Source organism: Kryptolebias marmoratus, linkage group LG13 (genome assembly GCF_001649575.2).
Source record: "Kryptolebias marmoratus isolate JLee-2015 linkage group LG13, ASM164957v2, whole genome shotgun sequence".
Classification (NCBI taxonomy): domain Eukaryota; kingdom Metazoa; phylum Chordata; class Actinopteri; order Cyprinodontiformes; family Rivulidae; genus Kryptolebias; species Kryptolebias marmoratus.
In genome coordinates, this window is record NC_051442.1 from 22,493,304 (window position 1) to 22,513,643 (window position 20,340).

Sequence of the window (20,340 nt, forward strand, 5' to 3'; positions counted from 1 at the left end):
CTGTGACAGTTTTTTTTTTTTTTTAATCTTCAAAACTCGAGCAACAGGACTGTGCTCCTCTATGACTCACACGAGGAAACAGAACCACTGCAAACATTCGAGGTCATTTTGAAGACTCCCTCTTTAAGGCTGTTTGCTAACTAATCACGGCCCATGAGATACTACGTTTACCAGGGTAACAAATTTTTAATAAATGCTTTCAGATTTACAGTGCATTTTAGACAAAACATTTCTAAATTCCTCATAATATTACATCAAAACACTTGATATTCAAAAACATCTCTCAGAGCTATATAAGGTTGGTTTGCTGTTGCTTTTATTAAGCTTTTTTTAATTAAGTTTATTAATGCTTTGCTGATATAAAATATTTAACACATCTAACATGGTACAATTTTATTTGATGTAAAAAAAACTAATAAGAGAGAGAGATCATAAAGCCAAAATAATAAATCTATTTTCTATGTTGTGACTTAGGCCCTTTCAGTTTTTACTTTTTAAACTGCTTACAACAGTTTGCATGTTGATCTTTTGTAAGTGTTTCCATTGTAATTTTGTTTTTACTCCTTTCTGGAAATACGCTACATTAACAAAATTATTCACCTACCCATCCAAATCTTTGAGTAAAATATCTGGCGTTTTAATTACTTCCAGTCCCACAGTTGTTTAAATTCAAGCACCTAGGCAAGCAGAGTGCTACAGAAATTTCTGAAAGAATGGGTTGCTCTCAAGAATTTAGGGAATTAAATCGTTGTACTGTGATAGGATGCCACCTGTCCAATTAGTCCAGTCATGAAATTTCCTGCTACTAAATATTCCACAGTCAACTACTAGTAGTATTATATCAAAATGGAAGCGATTGGGAATGATAGTAACTCAGCCATGATGTGGTAGGCCACATAAAATCACAGATCAGGGTCAGCGGACTCTGAGTTCAAGAACAGTGTGTAGAGAGCTTCATGGAATGGGTTTCCACGGCCAAGCAGCAACCTTGGATACATCCAAGCCTTACATCACCAAGTTCAATGCAAATGGTACTTGTCTGACTGTGCTGTGCCAAGTGTAAAGTTTGGTGGAGGGGGTATTATGGTGTGGGGTTGTTTTTCAGGAGTTGAGCTTGGCATCTTAGTGAGAGGATCTTTTAATGCTTCAGCATAACAAGAGCAATTTCATGCTCCCAACTTTGTGGGAACAGTTTGGGGATGACCCCTTCCTGTTCCAACATGACTGATACCAGCGCACAAAGCAAGATCCATAAGACATGGATGAGCGAGTTTGGTGTCAAAGAAACTGACTGACCTGCATGGAGTCCTGACCTCAACCTGATCGAATGCCTTTGGGATGAATTAGAGCAGAGACTGTGAGCCAGGCCTTCTGTCCAACATCAGTGTCTGACCTCATAAATGCACTTCTAGAAGAATGGTCAAAAATTCCTATAATTACCTGCGGAAAGCCTTGACAGAAGAATTGAAACTGTTACAGCTGCAAAGGGTGGTTCAGCATCATATTAAATACTATGGATTAAGAATGAGATGTCACTCAAGATAATTTGCATATGAAGGGAGATGAGCGAATACTTTTGGAAAAAGAGAGTATATTCTTATTTGATGGATTCTGAGATCATTCAAACATATTCTGTGTTCCAGTGACAAAGACATTCACACTTACACCAGTATTTTATTTTTGTATCAATCCTCAGAAGAGCCGATTTTACACACATGCTTTCTATATGGAGGTTTTGTTGAACAAATAAGAAAATCAGTTAATAACGAAAAAGAGTAAATTTTGCTCATAAGTGTCTGACGTTGCAATCTTGCTGCACACAGGGCCTTAGTTACAAAAGCATCTTTTCCCATCATTTTAAAGACTAACAATAGATAACTGAAGTTAAGTATTTTTAAAGTGAAATGTACTGAATAAGTATATTTGTAGATCGAAATGCCAATGTCATATGATGAGGTCAGTGGTCAACAAGGATAAAAAAGATACCCTGTGACAAGAATCAACATACTTTCTCAAATTCAGAGCTAATTTTGCATTCATTCAGATTAATATGAATCTAAATATGCAACATGAGTCAGTCTGATTGAAGGCCAAATGATAAGTTATCATTCCTAAACATGGAGGGCAGTATAAAAGGTATGTAAAATGTTTTTACTAAGAATTTAATTGGTATAGTTATATATTACATCTGCTAACACAGATCAGTTTTAACACAAGTATCCAGTTTAACTTGTTTTTGCACTTGCTGATTATACTTCCATGTTTTTTATCCCGACGGAACATGTGACTGCAACCTTGACATTGACAAACAAAATGGCAGTTTGATAATATGAATTAATATGATTTTTTTTTTAAATGCTCACGTCTCTAAAGTCAAGAAAAAGCATGTTCAAGTTCACAATTTTGGTTAAATGTGAAAATTGTATTTGTTTTTTTAAAGTTTGATCAGCTATGTCTGAAGCTGAAATTTATAAAAACAAACATGACATACATAATGTCTAATGTTGTGAGGATCTGGGTTTTGGTTCCGCCCTCTGGGCGGCGCCACTAATTATTGTTCCACAGGTGTTCCTCATACCACTGATGAGACCAGCCAGGATTTAAGCAGCAGGCAGTGATCAGACCTTCGCTGGAGCATTGAACCTACTGGGTTAGATTCTCCGCCTCAGCGTCTAACCTGAACTCTAGCTCCTAGTGTTAACCACGTTCTTTGTTGTTGCCTGTGTCCTAGGTTTTTCTTGCCACGCCATGATTACGGATACTAAGGATCACTTACCTGGAACCACGCTGCTACTTACCTTGCTGGATCTAATTCGTCACTCCTGGAACACCTGGAATTCTCTCCTCCTCTCATCGGCGCTGCATTCACCCACTGGATCTGTAAGCAAACAAAGAGACATTATAACCACTTCCTTGTTGCCGTGTGGATCAAGACTTGTACCCGAGACTCACCTAGCTCTCCTTCTCTTGCAGACCACTCCGGACACCGCCCACTGTATATAGTCTCACCCTGTAAATAAATTCACTTACCTTTACTTCTGTCTCCGTGTTTTGGTCTTGGTTTCGCTCTTCTGGACATAACCTCCTGAGTTATGACAGAGGATCTTTAAAACTGACTGAGTTATAGCCATTTTTGTGTTTGTTAAGGTCACTTTGCTGCACTGGCCATCTTGAATCAGATTGACTCCAAAAGTTAATCAGCTGTAGATGTACATCCCATAATTACTGAGAGTTTCATTAAAATCTGTCCTGTGGTTCATGAGAGTAATTCAAATTTGAGCAATATAATCATCTTGCAGCAGAGCTCTGCCTGCTGACCTCTCACAGAGCAGCACTCTCCAAAACACTAAAGTGACCAGCGTTGGTACACCTTTATCTTCAGGCGTCCATTAACTACATCCCTGTTCCTGTAGCCTCTCAAATCGGTAGCAGCTCGAGTGCCTTGCTGCTAAGAATAACTGCATTCGTAATGGCTTCAGATAGCAGCACAAGGACTGAGCTTCACGGGGGCCTGCTCAGGGGCACATGCTCGGGCACGTCACAGGCAGCGCTCTGTTATCAGGCAGAAACTTAAGCACGCCACCAGCCGCCGCAACACTTCACTTCCTTTAACGTCCTGGATGAGCCGGGTCAGTCACTTCCTCTGTGTTGGCTGCGTGGCTCCGGCGATGATGTGAGTCACGCTGACAGCCACCATTACTGTCAACTACCTGCCTCTTTGACACAAACACTAAAAAATGTTTGTCTTCTTAAAAATGGGATTAATACGGAGACGTTAAATTGTGTGATTACTGTGGCTTTACTGCTGTCCATCTTCCCACAAAAACCATTGAAGGCCTAGCATACTATGAAAAAATGCATATGCACCCATCATCTTTCACACCAGAATTTGAAAATAAGACCATCTTATGTTGAGAAATGATAGAGTTATAGCCATTTTAGTCAAACCTTGAAGATGATGTTATGTGCAGTCTTGTGATATATTTAGAAAATGTGTTTAGGACAACTGTCAGCTACTACCACACCAATTTTTTGCTTAATATCTGTAAAACCAACTGACTTATAGCTATTAAAACCCAAACTCAGTCAGCTGTAGATGTACATCCACTGATTACTTTCTGGGAGTTTCAATAAAATTCCTCTTGAAGTTCGAGAGATACAACAAGAGCAAAAATATCGGCATCAAATATCAGAATCAGCCTTGCAGATGGTACAAAACGTGTGGTGACACATTAACAGGATGCAGATAAATGATAGGTTTTCTTATCTTGTGCAAAAAAAAAGCCTCCTATTGTTAAAACTACACCTGCTGCAAGCTTGCACAGTTAAATGTAGCTGTCTTTCACAATGTTTAAAACTTTGATTCATTAAACCGGTGGTTCTCAGACGAGGACTCCACCCCTACACCCCCCGGCTCAACAAGACAGAAACAAAATGAGTCCAGTTTAACTGAAATCAGATAAAAATATCTACCACAAAATACTCAAGATTTACATAATTTGTTTAATTTATCTCCTAGTAGATTACTGTGTCCGTTAAAGAAAACGTTAACTTGTTTTTGTTTCCAGATTGCTCCTTCGGACTGAGCTTTTCTAATCTGAAGAACCATCAAACAGAACCTCCACTTTGCCAGAACATTAAAAAGACTAAGAATGGACAAATATGAACAGGATTTAAGGCTTTGTGTTTCAGATTCGCTGATGCTGATTGTACAGTGATGTTTCTGCTGTGATAATCATCAGGTTTTTCTTTTTAAAAAACCTCCAGTGGCTTATCGCTCCTGGGTGTAATGTTCCAGTAGGTTTTCAGAGACACAAACAGGACTTTTTGATTTCTTCTCCTTCAGTGTAATCCCAACACCAAGGTATCTCCTGTCTTTGTTTCCTTTGATTCGAAGCAGCCTTTTCTTTCCACAAGTTCACATTGCAAGAGGGCACTCGAAGTGAGTAAACAGTAAGCAGTTTGCACCGTTTCAGCAGCGTATTGTCCGACGGTTTATATGTTGGGTGCCATCCTCAGTCTGACCGTTTGTCCCTGGTTTAAGGTTTCACCTCCTCCAACCAACAAAACATTCCTCCAATAAAGAGAAGCTCAACGCTCCCCACTCACCATACCTTCAGCCCGGGTCACGCACCGTCTGAAGAAAAAGGAGTAGACCCAATCTCCACGCTGCGCAGAGTGCGCTTTGTCCATCTAACTGCCATGGAAACGTGGTTTGTGTAACACAAAAAAAAGTTGCAACAACGCCTAAGCATCAGTTCTAACTACAACTTTTTTACGGCCAAAAAAATAGAACCTGGGAATGGTTAGGCGCCCAACTTAGGGGTTGTGCCCCACATGTGCATTCCACTGTCCCTCGGTTTGAACATATAAACCGATCTGGTGTGATGTTCAGCACAACACCAGCGTTCCCCCATTACTGTGTGGCAGCTGCAACACGTGGCCAACTGTCTTTGAATGTATAACTTTCTGTCTAAGTTTTCTCACAAGTGAGTGAAACAAGAAACAAATTTACCATTTATCCCCCCTCCAGCTCCTCTCCTTTGCTCAGACACTCACTGGTGTAAACGTCAGCACCGCCTAAACTGCTACGCAGCTTTTAGTGTACTTCAGAGAAGACGATTTCACCAACATAACATGAAGTCAAAAAGCGTGCATACAGATTGGTAGGTCCAGTTAGCGATGGCTGACGGAACAAATTCCGTTAGTTTCAAAAACTGTCCAAAATGTGACCAGCTCAAAAACTCTGAAAGTCCATCATTACAACTTGAGCATGTTCAAGCACTAATATGAATCTTCCCTGGGAAAAGAGGTTTTTAAGTAGTTGGTATATGCTGTGAATGGCTCTCAGCTACTATCACACCAAATTTTAGCTCAATATCTTTAAAACTGACTAAATGATAACCATTTTTGTTTTCTAAAGGTCAGTTAGTTGTGACAGCCATCTTAAACTGGATTGGCTCCTAAAGTTGATCGGTTGCAGACAGACATCCAATCATTATTCCCTGGAAGTTTCATTAAAATCCATCCAGAGCTTCATCAGATAGCTCTAAAAAGACAAAAAAAAGTTGACTCTAAATAGTTAATAGCAAAACTTTAAACAAAGATATTGTGCAATCTGTCATAACTCAGAATATGTGTTGGGGATCAGTTGCAGCTACTACCACACCAAATTTTAACTTGGTATCTGTAAATTTGACAGCATTACAGCCAGTTTGTTTTTTTTAAGGTCAGTTGGCTGTGGTGGCCATCTTGAATCGTGCTGACTCAAAACATGAATCAGTTGTAGATGCATATTTAATGATTACTTTCTGCAATTTTCATTATAATTTGTCCAGTGGTTTATAATATAGTTTGCTAACAGACAGACACAGGTGGGAGATAAATATGTGCCACTTTAACAGAGGAATAACAACAAACCAGGCAGAACTTTAAAAGGCTGCTGTCTCACCTGTCCTGCGTGCCAACAGAACCCAGTTTGTCATTCTTGCTGCAGAAGTCCGGGGAGCTGTGCAAGTAGACCAGTTCGGTGTCCCTCACCGGCCTGATGTCAATGTCTTTGGGGACGAGCTGCTTGCGAGGGCCCATGGGTCGGTGAACCACCTTGGTGGCAGACAGGTACCTGGACTTAAGATCCATGGCGATCTCTCTGAGGTCTTGGAGGCCCTTCCAGCAGGTTCTTATGGAGCAGGATCCAGAAACGCCATGGCACTTACATTTTACCACCAAAGCCTTTCTCAGCGCCTGGACAATAAAGGGGTGGAGATTATCCCACTGCACACAGTGAGGTACAGTATCTTTGTGTGTTTCCTCCTGTTTTTTTTGCCATACCTGCCTCCCAACTTCACTGTTGTGTAGATGCATCAGTTTGTTGCCATGGGAGCGTTTCAGCTTCATGGGAGAGTCGACAAACTTGGAGCCCAACGGGACACCATACAGAAGGTTGTCACCACAGCCCCCCCAGCGATGGTCGGGGGCTGGGGTCTCCGACGGGGTTGGTGCGCATCCACACTTCTGTAGATCTCCAGAACTGCACGCTCGAGCCAAGGCATGAATGATGGTTGCTGTTGACAGGGCGTACACAAACGCAGCCTCCCTCGTTCCTGATAACATATAGACAATTAGGAACAAGTTATACGGGTCTTAAAAGCAGATGTTTAAAATAAAGTGACAGGACAGGCATCAGAGCTATTAGAAATATTAAACTGGAGTCCAGTTACTGTCAGTGATCACAGTTAATTCATTGAAAGAATTCATGATCGTCTCTTTATATCTTTTGTGTTTCGACAGAAAGTTTTAAAGAGAGAAATTTTCAAACATTTCAGTTTTCTCCACATGTTATGCATACGGCAGTTGAGTCCTAGCTGGCTTTCGCTGAGCTACAGTTTCACTTTTGAACTGCTGTGCAGGTATAACAGCCTACAAAGACCACCGGGATCCAAAATATTGGCATACTTAAAGCTAGCTGACAACAAAAGGCCAGTTTGTACATCCTGGAAGGTTATCTGGGCTTCCAGGATGTACAAAGAAGAACAGGAGTGCTGCACAGACAGACAGGGACTGTGAGGAGACGGCAGGAAAAACAAACCCTCCGCAGGTTCTTTAAGCTGCTGAATGACTCCATGAAGTCAGACAGATTGTCTGTCCACTACATGTCCAGTGAATTAATGTTTAAGGGAACTTTTAGACCAGAATCTGGGCCCTTGTTCGATAACACTGTACTGGTGTTGTGTTGAGCTTTGCTTCCTGGTCAAGATTTGATTCTCCACCAGCTTTGTTCTGTATGCTTTTTATTGTCTGTTGTTTTTACCAACAACATTTAAAGGAAAATGCTAAAAGATACGATCCTAATCTCTCTCTCTTTGTCCTTTTTTTGTCTGTCATAGCAGGAGAAACACATCCTGATGGCTAGAAATTTCACACATAGGTTGCGGAACAGATCTCAACCCAACACCTGTGCTGCTTTACTGGATCCATTTGCTAGTGTAGAGCAATCAATTTTAACAGGTCTTAATTAGTACAGATCCCAATAAAAACATTTGTATTAAAGCAAAAAAGCCTTAACAAAAAAAAAAAAAAAAAAAGGAATCAGCTCTACCTCAGCTTCTCCATCTCTCTTATTGACTGTCTACTCTTTTTTCCTCTCTGTTTTCATTTCTCTCAGTAAAAAAAAAAGAATTCTTTAAACATCTTGTCTCACACTATAATGCAGAGTGAGCGCTGATGTAATCGTGCCTACACAGTTAGCATGTCTGTCAAAAGCAGGGGAGCAATTGGAAGTAAGGGAAGAAATCATGTATGACCTGGGCTGGTTATATCAAAGCCAAGCCTGGACAGAGACCAGCTATTTCCTGTCCAAAGCACACCGTTCATGCAGCCAAAAGCAGCCGTGGTCTTTTTTACAGAGCACTCTTTCCCCCCTCGTTCCACCTCGACCCACAACTCCGTAACCATCTGTGGTTGATTCGAGGTCCAATTGGCAACAGAAAGAGCCAGGTCAAACTGCAGTGCAAACAGGTGTGCAGCCTGAGAGTCTGATGGATTTCAGACAGAACAAATCAAAATTATACACCAAATAATGATTTAGTACAAGACTCTGGTTAGAACCTTTTACGGATAAACGACAGAAAGAATTGTGCTGGGAACAAGAAAGGAAAAGATGACTGAAAATGTAACCTTTAATGTCGACCAGAGGTCTGCAACCTGTGGCTCTTTGGAGCTTTGACCAAAACTCTCTCTCTCTCTCTCTCTCTCTCTCTCTCTATATATATATATATATATATATATATATATATATATATATAGAGAGAGAGAGAGAGAAACCCCAATTCTCCCCAAAATTGGTTCATTGTGTAAGATATTAATAAAAACAGGATGCAATGATTTGCAAATGTTATACACCCATATTTAATTCACAATGGAACATGGTAACTGTGATTATTTTTAACAAAAAAACTCATTTTGAATTTTATGGCAGCAACAAATCTAAACAGATTTGGGACAGGGACAACATAAGGCTGTAAAAGTAAATGAGAGGAATAAAAAACAGCTGGAGGAGCATTTTGTAACTAATTAAGTTAATTGTAAACAGGTCAGCAAGAGGACTGAGGATAAAAAGATCATTTTGGAGAGGCTGAATCTCTCTGAAGTAAAGATGGGCAGAGGTTCACCAGTCTGTGAAAATCTGTCTAAAAATAGTGAAACAATTTCAGAATAATGTTCCTCAACAGAAAATTGGGAAGACTATGAATATCCCAAAAAGCTAGAGAAATCTCTGAGGTCAAAGGTCAAGGCTGAAAATCATTATTGGCTCCCTGTGATAGAGCTTAAAGCTCTATCAGACAAAGAAGAAGCCATCTGAACACCATCCAGAAACCCTGCTGTCTTCTCTGAGCCAAAACTGATCTGAAATGGACTGAGGCCAAGAGGAGAACTGTTCTGAGGGCAGATTAGATCGAAGTTTAACCACCGACACCACATTCTTTGTGCTAAAGAGGAGAGGAACCATCCAGCCTGTTATTAGCACTCAGTTCAAAAACCTGCCTTTCTGATGGTATGGAGGTGCATTTGTGCCCACATCAGGATATCTATCCTACTATCAATAAAGGGCTGTTTAACAGCTAGAATCCTTCATCAGAGAAGAATGGGACAAGATTCCCTCCAAAACCTCCAGCAGCTGTTCTCCTCAGTTCATGGACATTTTCGGACTGATGTTAGAAGAAGAGGGGAAGTTTCACAGAGGGAAACATGAACCTGGGACAACTTTACTGAGATGTCCACTGCCATAAAATTTAAAATTCTTTATTTTTTTAAAAAAAGGGTACAATTTATTACTTTAAACGTATGATATGTTTTTTATGTTCCACTTTGTGAATAAAATATGGGTTTATGAGATTTTCAAGTCATTGCATTCTGTTTTATTTACATTTTACACAGCGGTCTGACTTTTGACAGGTTAGCATTTATCACAATAAAAATGTTTAGTTTAACAATTTTTTTGTCTAATTTTATACAAATTTATGACTGACACATCTGTGAAAATTTTTTTTTAAATGATCAATTTGCTCTTGTAGTTTCTTAGCCTGTTAGCCACTTTGATCATTTCAGCTTACAGCCAGGCTATGATTTTCTCCAAAAATCCACAAAAATTTCAACAATGTGAACATATCTGAGGCAAGTTTTACCAAAACGTGGCAAGCCATTTTGCTAATAAAAAATTTGCTTCCAACAAAAACTTGAAGTAACTGAAGGGTTCTCTGCTTTTTATTACAGGAAACTGTCACAAAACGTCCCCCCCCNCAACTGGCCTAATGCTTATTCTCTCTCTAATAATTAATTAGGATGCTTTATTATTTCAAAGGAGGGCACTTATATTATTATTTTCCACAAATAAATATGGAGAGGACTCAGTTTTTAAATTTGATCAGTTTTCTTTTTTTTCTTCCTAACATGTAACATCGATTAAATTTATTGGTTTTTTTTTGTTTGTTTGGTTGTTTTTTTTAAAACACATGGAGTTGTGTTATCTTTCAGCTTCAAGTATGTTTTGAGGATCTGGATAAGTTTTATTTAGTGAGAGAAGGGGAAGGAATGCAAATGTCAAGGCTCATCCCTTCTTAAACCACAACCCCCCTCGTTGTAAACAGTTAAGGGTTGTACCTCTGTCCAGATCAGGCCGATACTTTGGGTTATCAACAGGAATTTCGATGGAGGAGCAGTTCCAGCGCATGTCGGCGAACGTCTTCTGGCAGGTTTTCTTGACTTCGCGGGCGGCTTGGAAGATGGTCTTCATGGCCTCCAGGTGAGTGCGGCACAGCTGCGTCTGGGCGGGCACTAGGTTGGGCAGCAGCTTACAGTGCTGGGTGTGGTTGATGTGTAGGGCGACAGGGCTGTTTGACAAAGTTCTGCGAGAAGCACAGCGACAAAAACAAAATGCTGATTACTTGGGTCAGAAATTGATTGCTTTTTATGAAAGTAAAGATACAAGTATGTGAGTTTTGCTCGATGCGTTGCACGTGATTTTGAGCCATGAACATTTTAACTTTGAGAACACATCGGCTTTTAATACAGAGTCAGCTGGGGGAAAAATCCACAGGAAAGTCAGCTGCTTATTCATAAAAATACAAGTGACACCTTGGCACAAAGCTTTTCTTTTGTTAAGGCTCTGAAGACAAATTGAGATCAGCCAAAAGAAATATCAAAGCCTCACAGAATTCAACTCGTTGGTAGGATGAAAAGTTACATAAATCCCTCATCATCTGAACTTTGCACCACAGGAAGTGTCGTCCACTGTGGCTGCAGCTTTACCATGAATCATCTGTTTACAGACTAGTAAAGAGGGAACAAATTAAGTTAAAACATTTTAAATGAAAGGCCTAGCCTTCCTTGAAGGAATGCATACTGCCTGGCCCTTTTCATGCCAGAATTTCACACTAAGCTCCTCTCATATTGAGCAATGACAGCGTTATGCAGAAAAGTTTTGGTCAAACTGATCTCGTGCAACATCACAAGATGTCCCACTCAGAGTATGTGCTGCGATCGACTCAGCTACTACCACATCAAAGTTGAGCTCCATATCTGCAAAACTGACAGGATTATAGCCATTTTTGTGTTGGCTAATGTTGATCAGCTGTGGCAGCCATCTTGAATTAGACTAACTCCAAAAATGGATGAGTTGTAGATGTCCATCTCATGGTTGTTTTCTGAACCAGAAAACAACCATGAATTAAAATCTGTCCAGCGGTTCATGAGGTATTTTGAGACACATGAACAGAAACATTATCATCCGCTTTCGGCAGCGGGTGACAAATATTGTGGTATTTAATTCACGCAGAGAGCACAGGAGGGCAGATTAGCTGGGCTCTCTGCGTCTGTTGAGAGTTCGTGAGAAGCAGCCAGCAGTGCCTCCAGCTTCGGCCTGTTCTGCATTAGGAGCTGAGGGGCCACCACTACGTGCCCAATGATAAGCTCTGACTTTGGCGGCCTCGTTGTAACCCAGCACTCACAGGTGTTTACAGCTGCGCCTGTTCTGCATTGCTCCGCTGTGCTTGATCAAGACTGAAAGGCTTCTCCGTTAGATTTAGCACATGTCACCCGGACCCTCGTGAGCACATCTGCTAAAACCATTCACATTCGCCGTCAGACAAGCAAACCATAATATTTTAGTTTCAGCAAACGCAAAATTCACAGAAGTCAAGCAAAATAAATATTAAAAAAAAACCTCACAAAGACAAAAATGCAGGTGAAGAAACAACAGAATATGGGTTGACATCAGGAGGGACTCCTTGTCACTATAATCAAACATAATATGATGAACCTGAGTCATATTTAGCTTTAGACTGACAATAGGAGAGGGTCGCTGTAGTAGTATGGGCGTCCAAATTTTTGCAATATGTGTGTGTGAAATTTCTACGGTGGAGTGACACAAACAATACAGGTATCACGTATGCTGGGCTGCTTGTGGGAACATCTAAATCAGTGGATCAGTTGGGGTCGGGACCCCGCTTTGGGTCATAAACTATCAAGTGAGGGTCCTCAGATAATCTACAGAAATCAAATTAAAGGTAAAAACAGCTTTTTTGCCAGAAGTCTTTCTAAAAAAAGACAACCTCAAATAAGAAAATTTTAGAAATTTGTGTAAAAACAGAATGCTATGATTTGCAAATCTTTTAAACCTATATTTTATTTACAATGGAAGATAGTAAACATATCAAATACTGAAACTAAGAAATTGTACAATTTTTACGACAAAATAAGGTAGTTTTGAATTTTATGGCAGCAACACATCTCAAAAATGTTGGGACAGGCAGCAAAAGGCTGTAAAAGTAAGTGGTACAAATAAACAACCAGAGAAGCATTTTGGGATGAAAAGAGCATTTTAGAGGCTGAATCTCCCTGAAGTAAAGATGGGCAGAGGTTCACCAGTCTGTGAAAATCTGTCTAAAAATAGTGGAACAATTTCAGAATAATGTTCCTCAACGGAAAATTGGGAAGACTATGAATATCCCAAAAATCTAGAGAAATCTCTGAGGTCAAAGGTCAAGGCTGAAAGTCAATATTGGCTCCCTGTGATGTTGGGGCCCTTTAGGGGTCACTGCATTAAAACCAGGTCTGATTCTGTTGTGGACATCACTGCATGGACTCAGGAACACTTCCACAAATCACTGTCTGTAAACACAGTTCACTGAGCCATCTACAGATGTTACTTAAAGCTCTATCAGACAAAGAAGAAGCCATCTGAACACCATCCAGAAACCTTGCTGTCTTCTCGGAGCCAAAACTGATCTGAAATGGACTGAGGCCAAGAGGAGAACTGTTCTGAGGTCAGATGCTTTGAAATTTGAAATTCCTTTTGGAAACCACAGACACCACATTCTTTGTACTGAACAGGAATGGGACCATCGGCTTGTGAATTCAATTCAATACAGTTTATTTATAAAGTCATCTCACATCTCTGTACAAAAACATTCACATACATTATAAAACACCAAATTATAAAAGTTATCTATCTAAGCAAGCCAGCCGATTGTGTTGAATCTTCAATTTGTCTCAATCTCCCATCCTGAGCAGAACATTGGTGACAGTGGAAAGGAACGACTCCCTTTTAACAGGAAGTAACCTCCAGCAGAACCAGGCTCAGGACAAGTGGCCATCTGCTTCCACCAGCTGTGTTGAAGCAGATATTACCAGCACTCAGTTCAGAAGCCTGCCTCTCTGATGGTATGGAGGTGCATTAGTGCCTCTGCCATGAGCAGCTTACATATTTGGAAAGATACAATCAGTGCAGAAAAGTATTTACAGGTTTTAGAACAACATCTGTTCCCATCCAGACAACATATTTTTCAGGGAAGGCCTTACATATTTCAGCAAGACAAACCACAAACTACATCCACTCCAGCAGCACGGCTTCAGAGTAGAAGAGTCCAGCTGCTGAGCTGACCTGCCTGCAGTCCAGACCTCTCACCAACTGAAAACATTTCATGTATCATAAAATACAAAATCCAGCAAAGAAGACCCAGGACTGTTGAACAGCTAGAATCCTCCATCCTCCATCAGACAAGAATGGGACAACATTCCCTCTAAAACCTCCAGCAGCTGCTCTCCTCAGTTCCTGGATGGTTTCAGACTGATGTTAGAAGAAGAGGGGAGGCTTCACAGAGGGAAACATGGACCTTGAACAACTTTTTTTTTCAAAAAAATGATACAATTCATTAGTTTGAACATTTGATATATTTACTAAGTTCCACTGTGAATAAAATATGGGTATATGAGGTTTGTACGTCATTCTGTTTTTATTTACATTTAACATCTCAAATATTTCCAAATTTATGTTGTTCAATAATATAAACTGTTTTAAACAGTGCCATAGCTGTTAAAACTGTATAATAAGTTTATTAGCAAAGACTGTATATTTAGACTGTTCATAGCCCCAGCCACGGTTCCTTTGTGGGTCTGAAGCTGAAACGTTTGAAAACCACTGATCTGAAATATACTGTAAATACTTTGTGTGCACAGATTAACCCCCAAACCGACCCGAAGTTACAAGGGTTTCTCTACCGCTCTCTATCTCTCTTTCTTTTGAGAGCTTCAGCAGGTTTGACATTATATTGGTGCCAGAATCAGCTAAATGTGGATTGAGTTTTCACTAAAATGTGATAAAAGACAGGGATCAGTTTAACTCTTATACACTATAAACTCACTCCATACTTTATTTCAGCGTCTTTCTGACACACACTGCAGTTGCTCTTTAAATCCCACCAGATAAATAACATTTTTCAATAAACTTCAGGCAAACTGCTATAAAAGCATAAAAGTGGTTTTGCACATTTTTGAAAATAACGAGACTTAAAGGCATCAAAATGCGACATATTATTCAGAGAAAAATAAAACTAAAGACTTGTTTTGAATCAAAACTTGCTACCTTAAAACAGTTTAAGCAAACAAAGATTATGGCCTTTTATTTAAGGACATTTAAGTCCTAAATAACCAATAAACTGGTCTATTTTAAGACCATAGGGCGCAACTGAATGCTTTTATTATCTCTGAATGAGCAACTTATTTTGCTCAATTTCTACAAATATGCGAATCACTGAAATACGTCAGCATGGTTCTATAAAATAAAGAGTAATTTTCTTGTACAGAACTGTTATGTTTAAATTAAATAAATAAAATGTCACAATGGAACATTGAATGTGCTATATGTGTGTGTGCGTGTAAATGCAAGTTCACAAGTTATTTTAACTTCAATTTATCGTTCAAGCGGATTTTGTGGCTCTGCACAGATTGTATTTAGTTGGAGAGGTGAGAAAAATGGCTCTCTTTTAATTGTAAAGGTCCCAGACCCCTGGTTTCTACGATAACGCAACATCCAGCTCAAACTCAACAAATAAAACACAGGAATTTCGATGGACTTTCCAGACCTAATGTGGAGGTTATTGTTTACTTTTATACAACCATAAAAACAGTGCAGTGTTGCAGTAAATCAATCAGCGCTCGCGTCAGCGTGGACAGCATTATATCTTCCTTCCAGAGCGAACTATTTTTATGATTTCAAGCCGAACTAGACTACACACAGAAAGCTGTCTATGCCACCGCGGCGCCTCCTCATCTGACTTTCTGTTCCTCTTCTTCTACAGCCCAAGTTCCTTTCTAGCTGGCGACTGTAGCCCCAAAACACTTTGGGCCACGATTAAATCAATAAAACAATGAGGTTCCCATTTGTACGCAACGGCACCACCGGCTAATTTGCTGTCCGAGCCGTCGGCTGCACAAGGACAGAACATGCAGCCGAAGCTTGAGGAATGCTGGGGCCTGGTTCCGAGCTGCCAGGGGCCTTTCTTTTCCACAGAACGTTCAGCAAACCAAACCGAACCAACTGAGTATCAGCTGAGACTCTGTAAAGGTAGGATTGTGTTGCTGCTGAGGATACTTACAGCCATTTGATGCCCGAGCAGAGCTGAGACAGCAGCAGGGCTGTGAGCACACCCAGAGGCAGGGCGTGAGAGCTGCTCCTCATCGTGGACCGTGGCTCCAGTTCGCACAAACACAAAGGGCTATCGAGCTCACGCTCAGAGGTCAAAGGTCATGGCACGGCCTATCCCCCCCTCCAAGCCCAGCGCAGTCCTGGAAGAAGAAGTCAGATAGATGATGTGAGGGGCTGTGCGGCGCTGCAGAGGACAGGGAGCGCAAAGGGTGAGACACACAACACAGCAGCAGTCTGTGCGAGCAATGGAATAAGTTCACATCGCAGTTTAAAAAATAAAATAAAATAGGCAGCGAAACAACGAAAAAAATGAACTTCGATTCTTGAATTTAAAGAGAGAAAACTTAGAAAATGTTTTGTTTTTTTCTTCACAAAGTCTTAGTCTCATCATTCCAGGGCTCCAATGCACTTTTCATGAATTTCACACATTTCCGGACTTCAATTTTCAAATTTCTCGGCTCATTTTCATCCCTATTTTACCTTCTAAATACAAAAACTCACGTTAATTTCAAAACATATACTGTGGTCCAGCTTGTTATACATTTTTTTATATATGAAAAATGCAAACACCACACAAAAACACAGAGGAAAAAAAATGAAACAACACTTGTAATCTGCTTTATATCAGCCCATGTCTGTGTGTTTGTCTGTCTGTCTGTTAGCAAAATATCGCATGAATTACTGGACATATTTCACTGAAACTCTTAGAAAGTGATCACTAAATGAACATCTACAGCTGATTACTTTGTGGAGTCATCCCAGTTCAAGATGAACATCACAGCTAACTGACTTTAAATAGCACAAAAAAAGCTATCATTCATTCAGTTTTACAGATATTAAGCTAATATTTGGTGCGGCAGTAGCTGAGAATCATGCACAATATACGCTACACGTTTTAGTCATTGGCAAGATTTTTGCTTAAAACTTTAACATTAACTGTTGAAGTCAACTGTGTCTGTCTGTTAGCAAAATATTTCCTGAACGACTGGACTGATTTTATTGAAACTCTCAAAAAGTGATCATTTGATGCACATTTACAACTGATTAACTTTTACACTCAACACAAGATGATCAAGATGATCGCCACGACTAACGGACCTTTGCCAACACAAAAATGGCCATAACTCAGTCAGTTTGGCTGCTATTGAGCCACAATTTTGTGTGGTAGTAGGTGAGAGTTATCCCTAACAGATTGCATGAGATCTTTGTTTAAATCTTTGGCATGCAAGTCGACAGGTGATACGCATTGGTTTAAGGAAATCTACTTTCATTTGTTAATAAGTTAACTGTCTAAAACTTCAGGGTTTACTCTTTTGAATTTGTTCTGCAACCTGAGAAATATAAATTTGTGAGACCTCGGGAGGTGTGTGAGCATGTGTGTGTGTTTTCTGAGTCAGTAACCTAAAAACAGACAACAAAGAGCTCCCTAAAACACTCACTTATGAACACTGTGTGCATGTTTCATATAGAAACAATCGGAAACGTGTTCTGCTGGGTAAGCAAATTTATTTTTCAGAGCCAGATTTTTTTTTAAGAAAAATGATAGGGAATTTTTTGGAACCACATAAATTTTTTTCCGAACTCTGTTGCCTTTTATTCACACTTATCCGGACCTGGAAAATACTACAGTTAAATTCAGACTTTTGAAGACGGTATATTAACCGTGGCATTGTTCAGAACCTCCTGTGACCTCCTTCTACAGGCCAATAAACACAGAGCAGCAGTGAAACCTAAAGACAAAGGACTGGTTTGCATTCAGACAAAGATGTTAATTCTGCAATCTTAAAAGTGCTCAGCTTAAACAGAGTTAAATGTGACTTTAGCCCACTCTTACTTTGTAATCACTTTTAAAAACAACAAGTATTTATCGGCAGGGTCACAGATTGTTATCTAACTGGAGCACACATCATTAGGATTTGATTTATGTCGGGGTGTTGTACAGTTTCATGACCTTGTGCTAATATCCTAACACCGAGTCTTGGCGCTCAGGAAATTCGCCTGGAGGTTTTATTTCGGAGCCAATAATTCAGCGAAGAGTTTCAGATCGGACTCAGATCACGGCACACCGGCTCAGATCGGCGGTCGGAGAGCTGCTGATTAACAGAGGGTCCTTGAAGGCAGCTTTCAGCGGCTCGCGAGGAGGGCGCGAGGCCGGAGAACGGAGCTCGGCTCGTCGCTGATTGGCCGAGAAGTGTTCGAAAAAGCGTCAATAAATCGGCCGACATTTCAATGAATTCCAGCCGGGCAGCTTGTTGAGGCGAGGCGGGGCGAGAGGCAAACAACCGAGCCATTAGCCCGTCATTAATTATTAATGAAGGGAGGAAACTAAAGCTTTGTTCTCCAGAGTAAAGTGACCCGAACTGCTCCTGTTTAAAGATAAGACCTTACTACCTTCAGCCCGCCTCACATCAAACTATGATAAGTTCTTATATTTATGATAATGAGGTGGAAACGAACTATTAGCTCTATTAGCAGGGTTTTAGACAAAGAGGTAACTTTTAAATATGAGCTAACATTAACTAGTATTGCTATTTTCTTTAGACTGAAGCGTTTACGAACAATTAGCTAGTGAAGCTATATTTGACAAGAGGTGTCAAAACCTGTTAACTTGGAACAAAACCATCTAAAATGTTTTTATTGTTTTACTTTTACATTTCCTGATAAAACCAACCAAAAAATCACAATAAATGATGTTGAAAGTGAGTTTTTTATGAGCAAGCAGGTCGAGTTGCAGCCAACTAAAACTGGTTTTAATCTCTGCAGTGAGGTACATGTCTAATTCCTGCAGCTTTGGGTGGGTTCGTGTTAAATCATAAGACCGTCCGGCTTCAGCTCACCTTGTCCTCCGCTCCACAACCAGAGGCGAAGAAAAAACAAAGAGGAGAGCTAAAGTCCAAATGTCTGAGCAGAATATCCTTTCAGTCAGCTGGTTTGGGTCTCGATCAGCCTGAGCCCGCGGTAAACTCCAGCTCTGGGTGGTGGACCGGCTCCGGACAGGTAGGCATGGTGTGTGAGGAGAGGTGTGTGTGTGTGTGTGTGTGAGGGAGAGAGGGAGAGAGGAGGAGAGTGTGTGAGCTGAGAGGGGCAGACCCTGCTCTGAAGTATCCTGACCAGCTTACATCTCACTGCTGATGTCAGAGCAGCATTAGCATAAAGCCCAGGCTGAGTGCAGCACCTCCACATGTCCTCAGGCAAACACTTACCTGCTGTCACTGACAGCTTTATCTTTGTTTTCAACACACCCAAGGAAACCCCCGTCAGTGTGGGGCTTTATTAAGCTTCTTATTAACCAGTGTGTCACCAGAGGCTCCATAAAGATGTTATACGGCATTAAAATAATAAAGCAGTCTTTTTGTACACTGTTTTAAACAACACTAAACAGAAAGAAAGAAAGAAGGAGGAAACATATATGTACACAACTGATAACTTAATCTGCTGATTAATAAAAAATAGAGTTAGTTTTTTAAATGATGATATTTTCCATATGATCTATTTCCAGGTTGTGTTGGCGTGCATAAAACAGGTTATCTCAAGTATTCAAACCAGTTTTGCTGACAGTGAGAAGAGTAGTGAAAATAAAGCTAAAAGTAGTGATTACCAGAAAACAACAGAGACAAGGGCTCATAATCGTAATCATAATAGTATGTTGACAATGAAGAAACTCCTGACGGGAAAGAACGCAGCCGTCTCACTAAACCCCACAACAATCTGAGCCCAAATAAAGAAAAAGCAATGTTTGATGAGATTCATATTCCTCACTCTAATAAAATGACTTTTTTATTTCTTGATATGTATTCATTTTATATTATTTGCAAGTTTTGAAAGGGTTCCAAAGTAGTAAAGGATTTTATTCAACGTGTCTCTGAAACACTTATTGTAGTTTTAGTACTGTACAGAAAAAATGATAACAGAGACACATTTAGGTAATTTATCTATAATTATTGTGCTCCGCAGTTATAAAATGATTTGTTCCAAACGCACTAAATGTAAAAAAAAATGTGGATTTCAGTAAAACTCCTTATGTAGGAAATTAAATCATTCTGCTCTGGTATTTATTAAAAATGTGTTGCTTGAGTTTTATTTATTTAGTAATAAAACACGTTTACATTCAGGCTTTTCCCAATTTATTATTATTATTATTATTATTATTATTATTTTAGGGTCTTTTAAAGCTCTGCCTGCTCTCTTTTATTTATAAGTAGCAGGGTTCTTACACAGTCCTGAAAAGTCTGGAACTGGATTTTACTCTTCTTCGGGTCTGGATATAAATACGGAAAAAAGTAAATGGAGTGGAAAAACTTTAGGGTTTGCAGACTTTATTACCTTCTGCATTTTCTGAAAAATTAAAGTACCAATTT

The 20,340-nt window shown here is 39.9% G+C and overlaps 1 protein-coding gene across 2 annotated transcripts in view; it reads right to left on the reverse strand.

The window, feature by feature from the left end:
- Window positions 1-19,061, reverse strand: part of wnt11 (wingless-type MMTV integration site family, member 11) — a 26,306-nt gene extending 7,245 nt beyond the window's left edge. Inside the window, exons 1-5 of one of the 2 annotated variants that reach the window (XM_017431151.3) lie at window positions 18,820-19,061; window positions 15,933-16,122; window positions 10,660-10,904; window positions 6,832-7,103; window positions 6,452-6,744 (exon numbers count right to left, since the gene is read on the reverse strand). In XM_017431151.3, the coding sequence (XP_017286640.1) occupies window positions 6,452-6,744; window positions 6,832-7,103; window positions 10,660-10,904; window positions 15,933-16,015 (893 nt within the window). In that variant the 5' untranslated portion in view covers window positions 16,016-16,122; window positions 18,820-19,061. Of the gene's footprint in view, window positions 1-6,451; window positions 6,745-6,831; window positions 7,104-10,659; window positions 10,905-15,932; window positions 16,167-18,819 lie in introns of both variants that reach the window. The other variant, XM_017431154.3, reaches the window with a different exon arrangement.
- Between the last annotated feature and the right edge of the window lie 1,279 nt (window positions 19,062-20,340).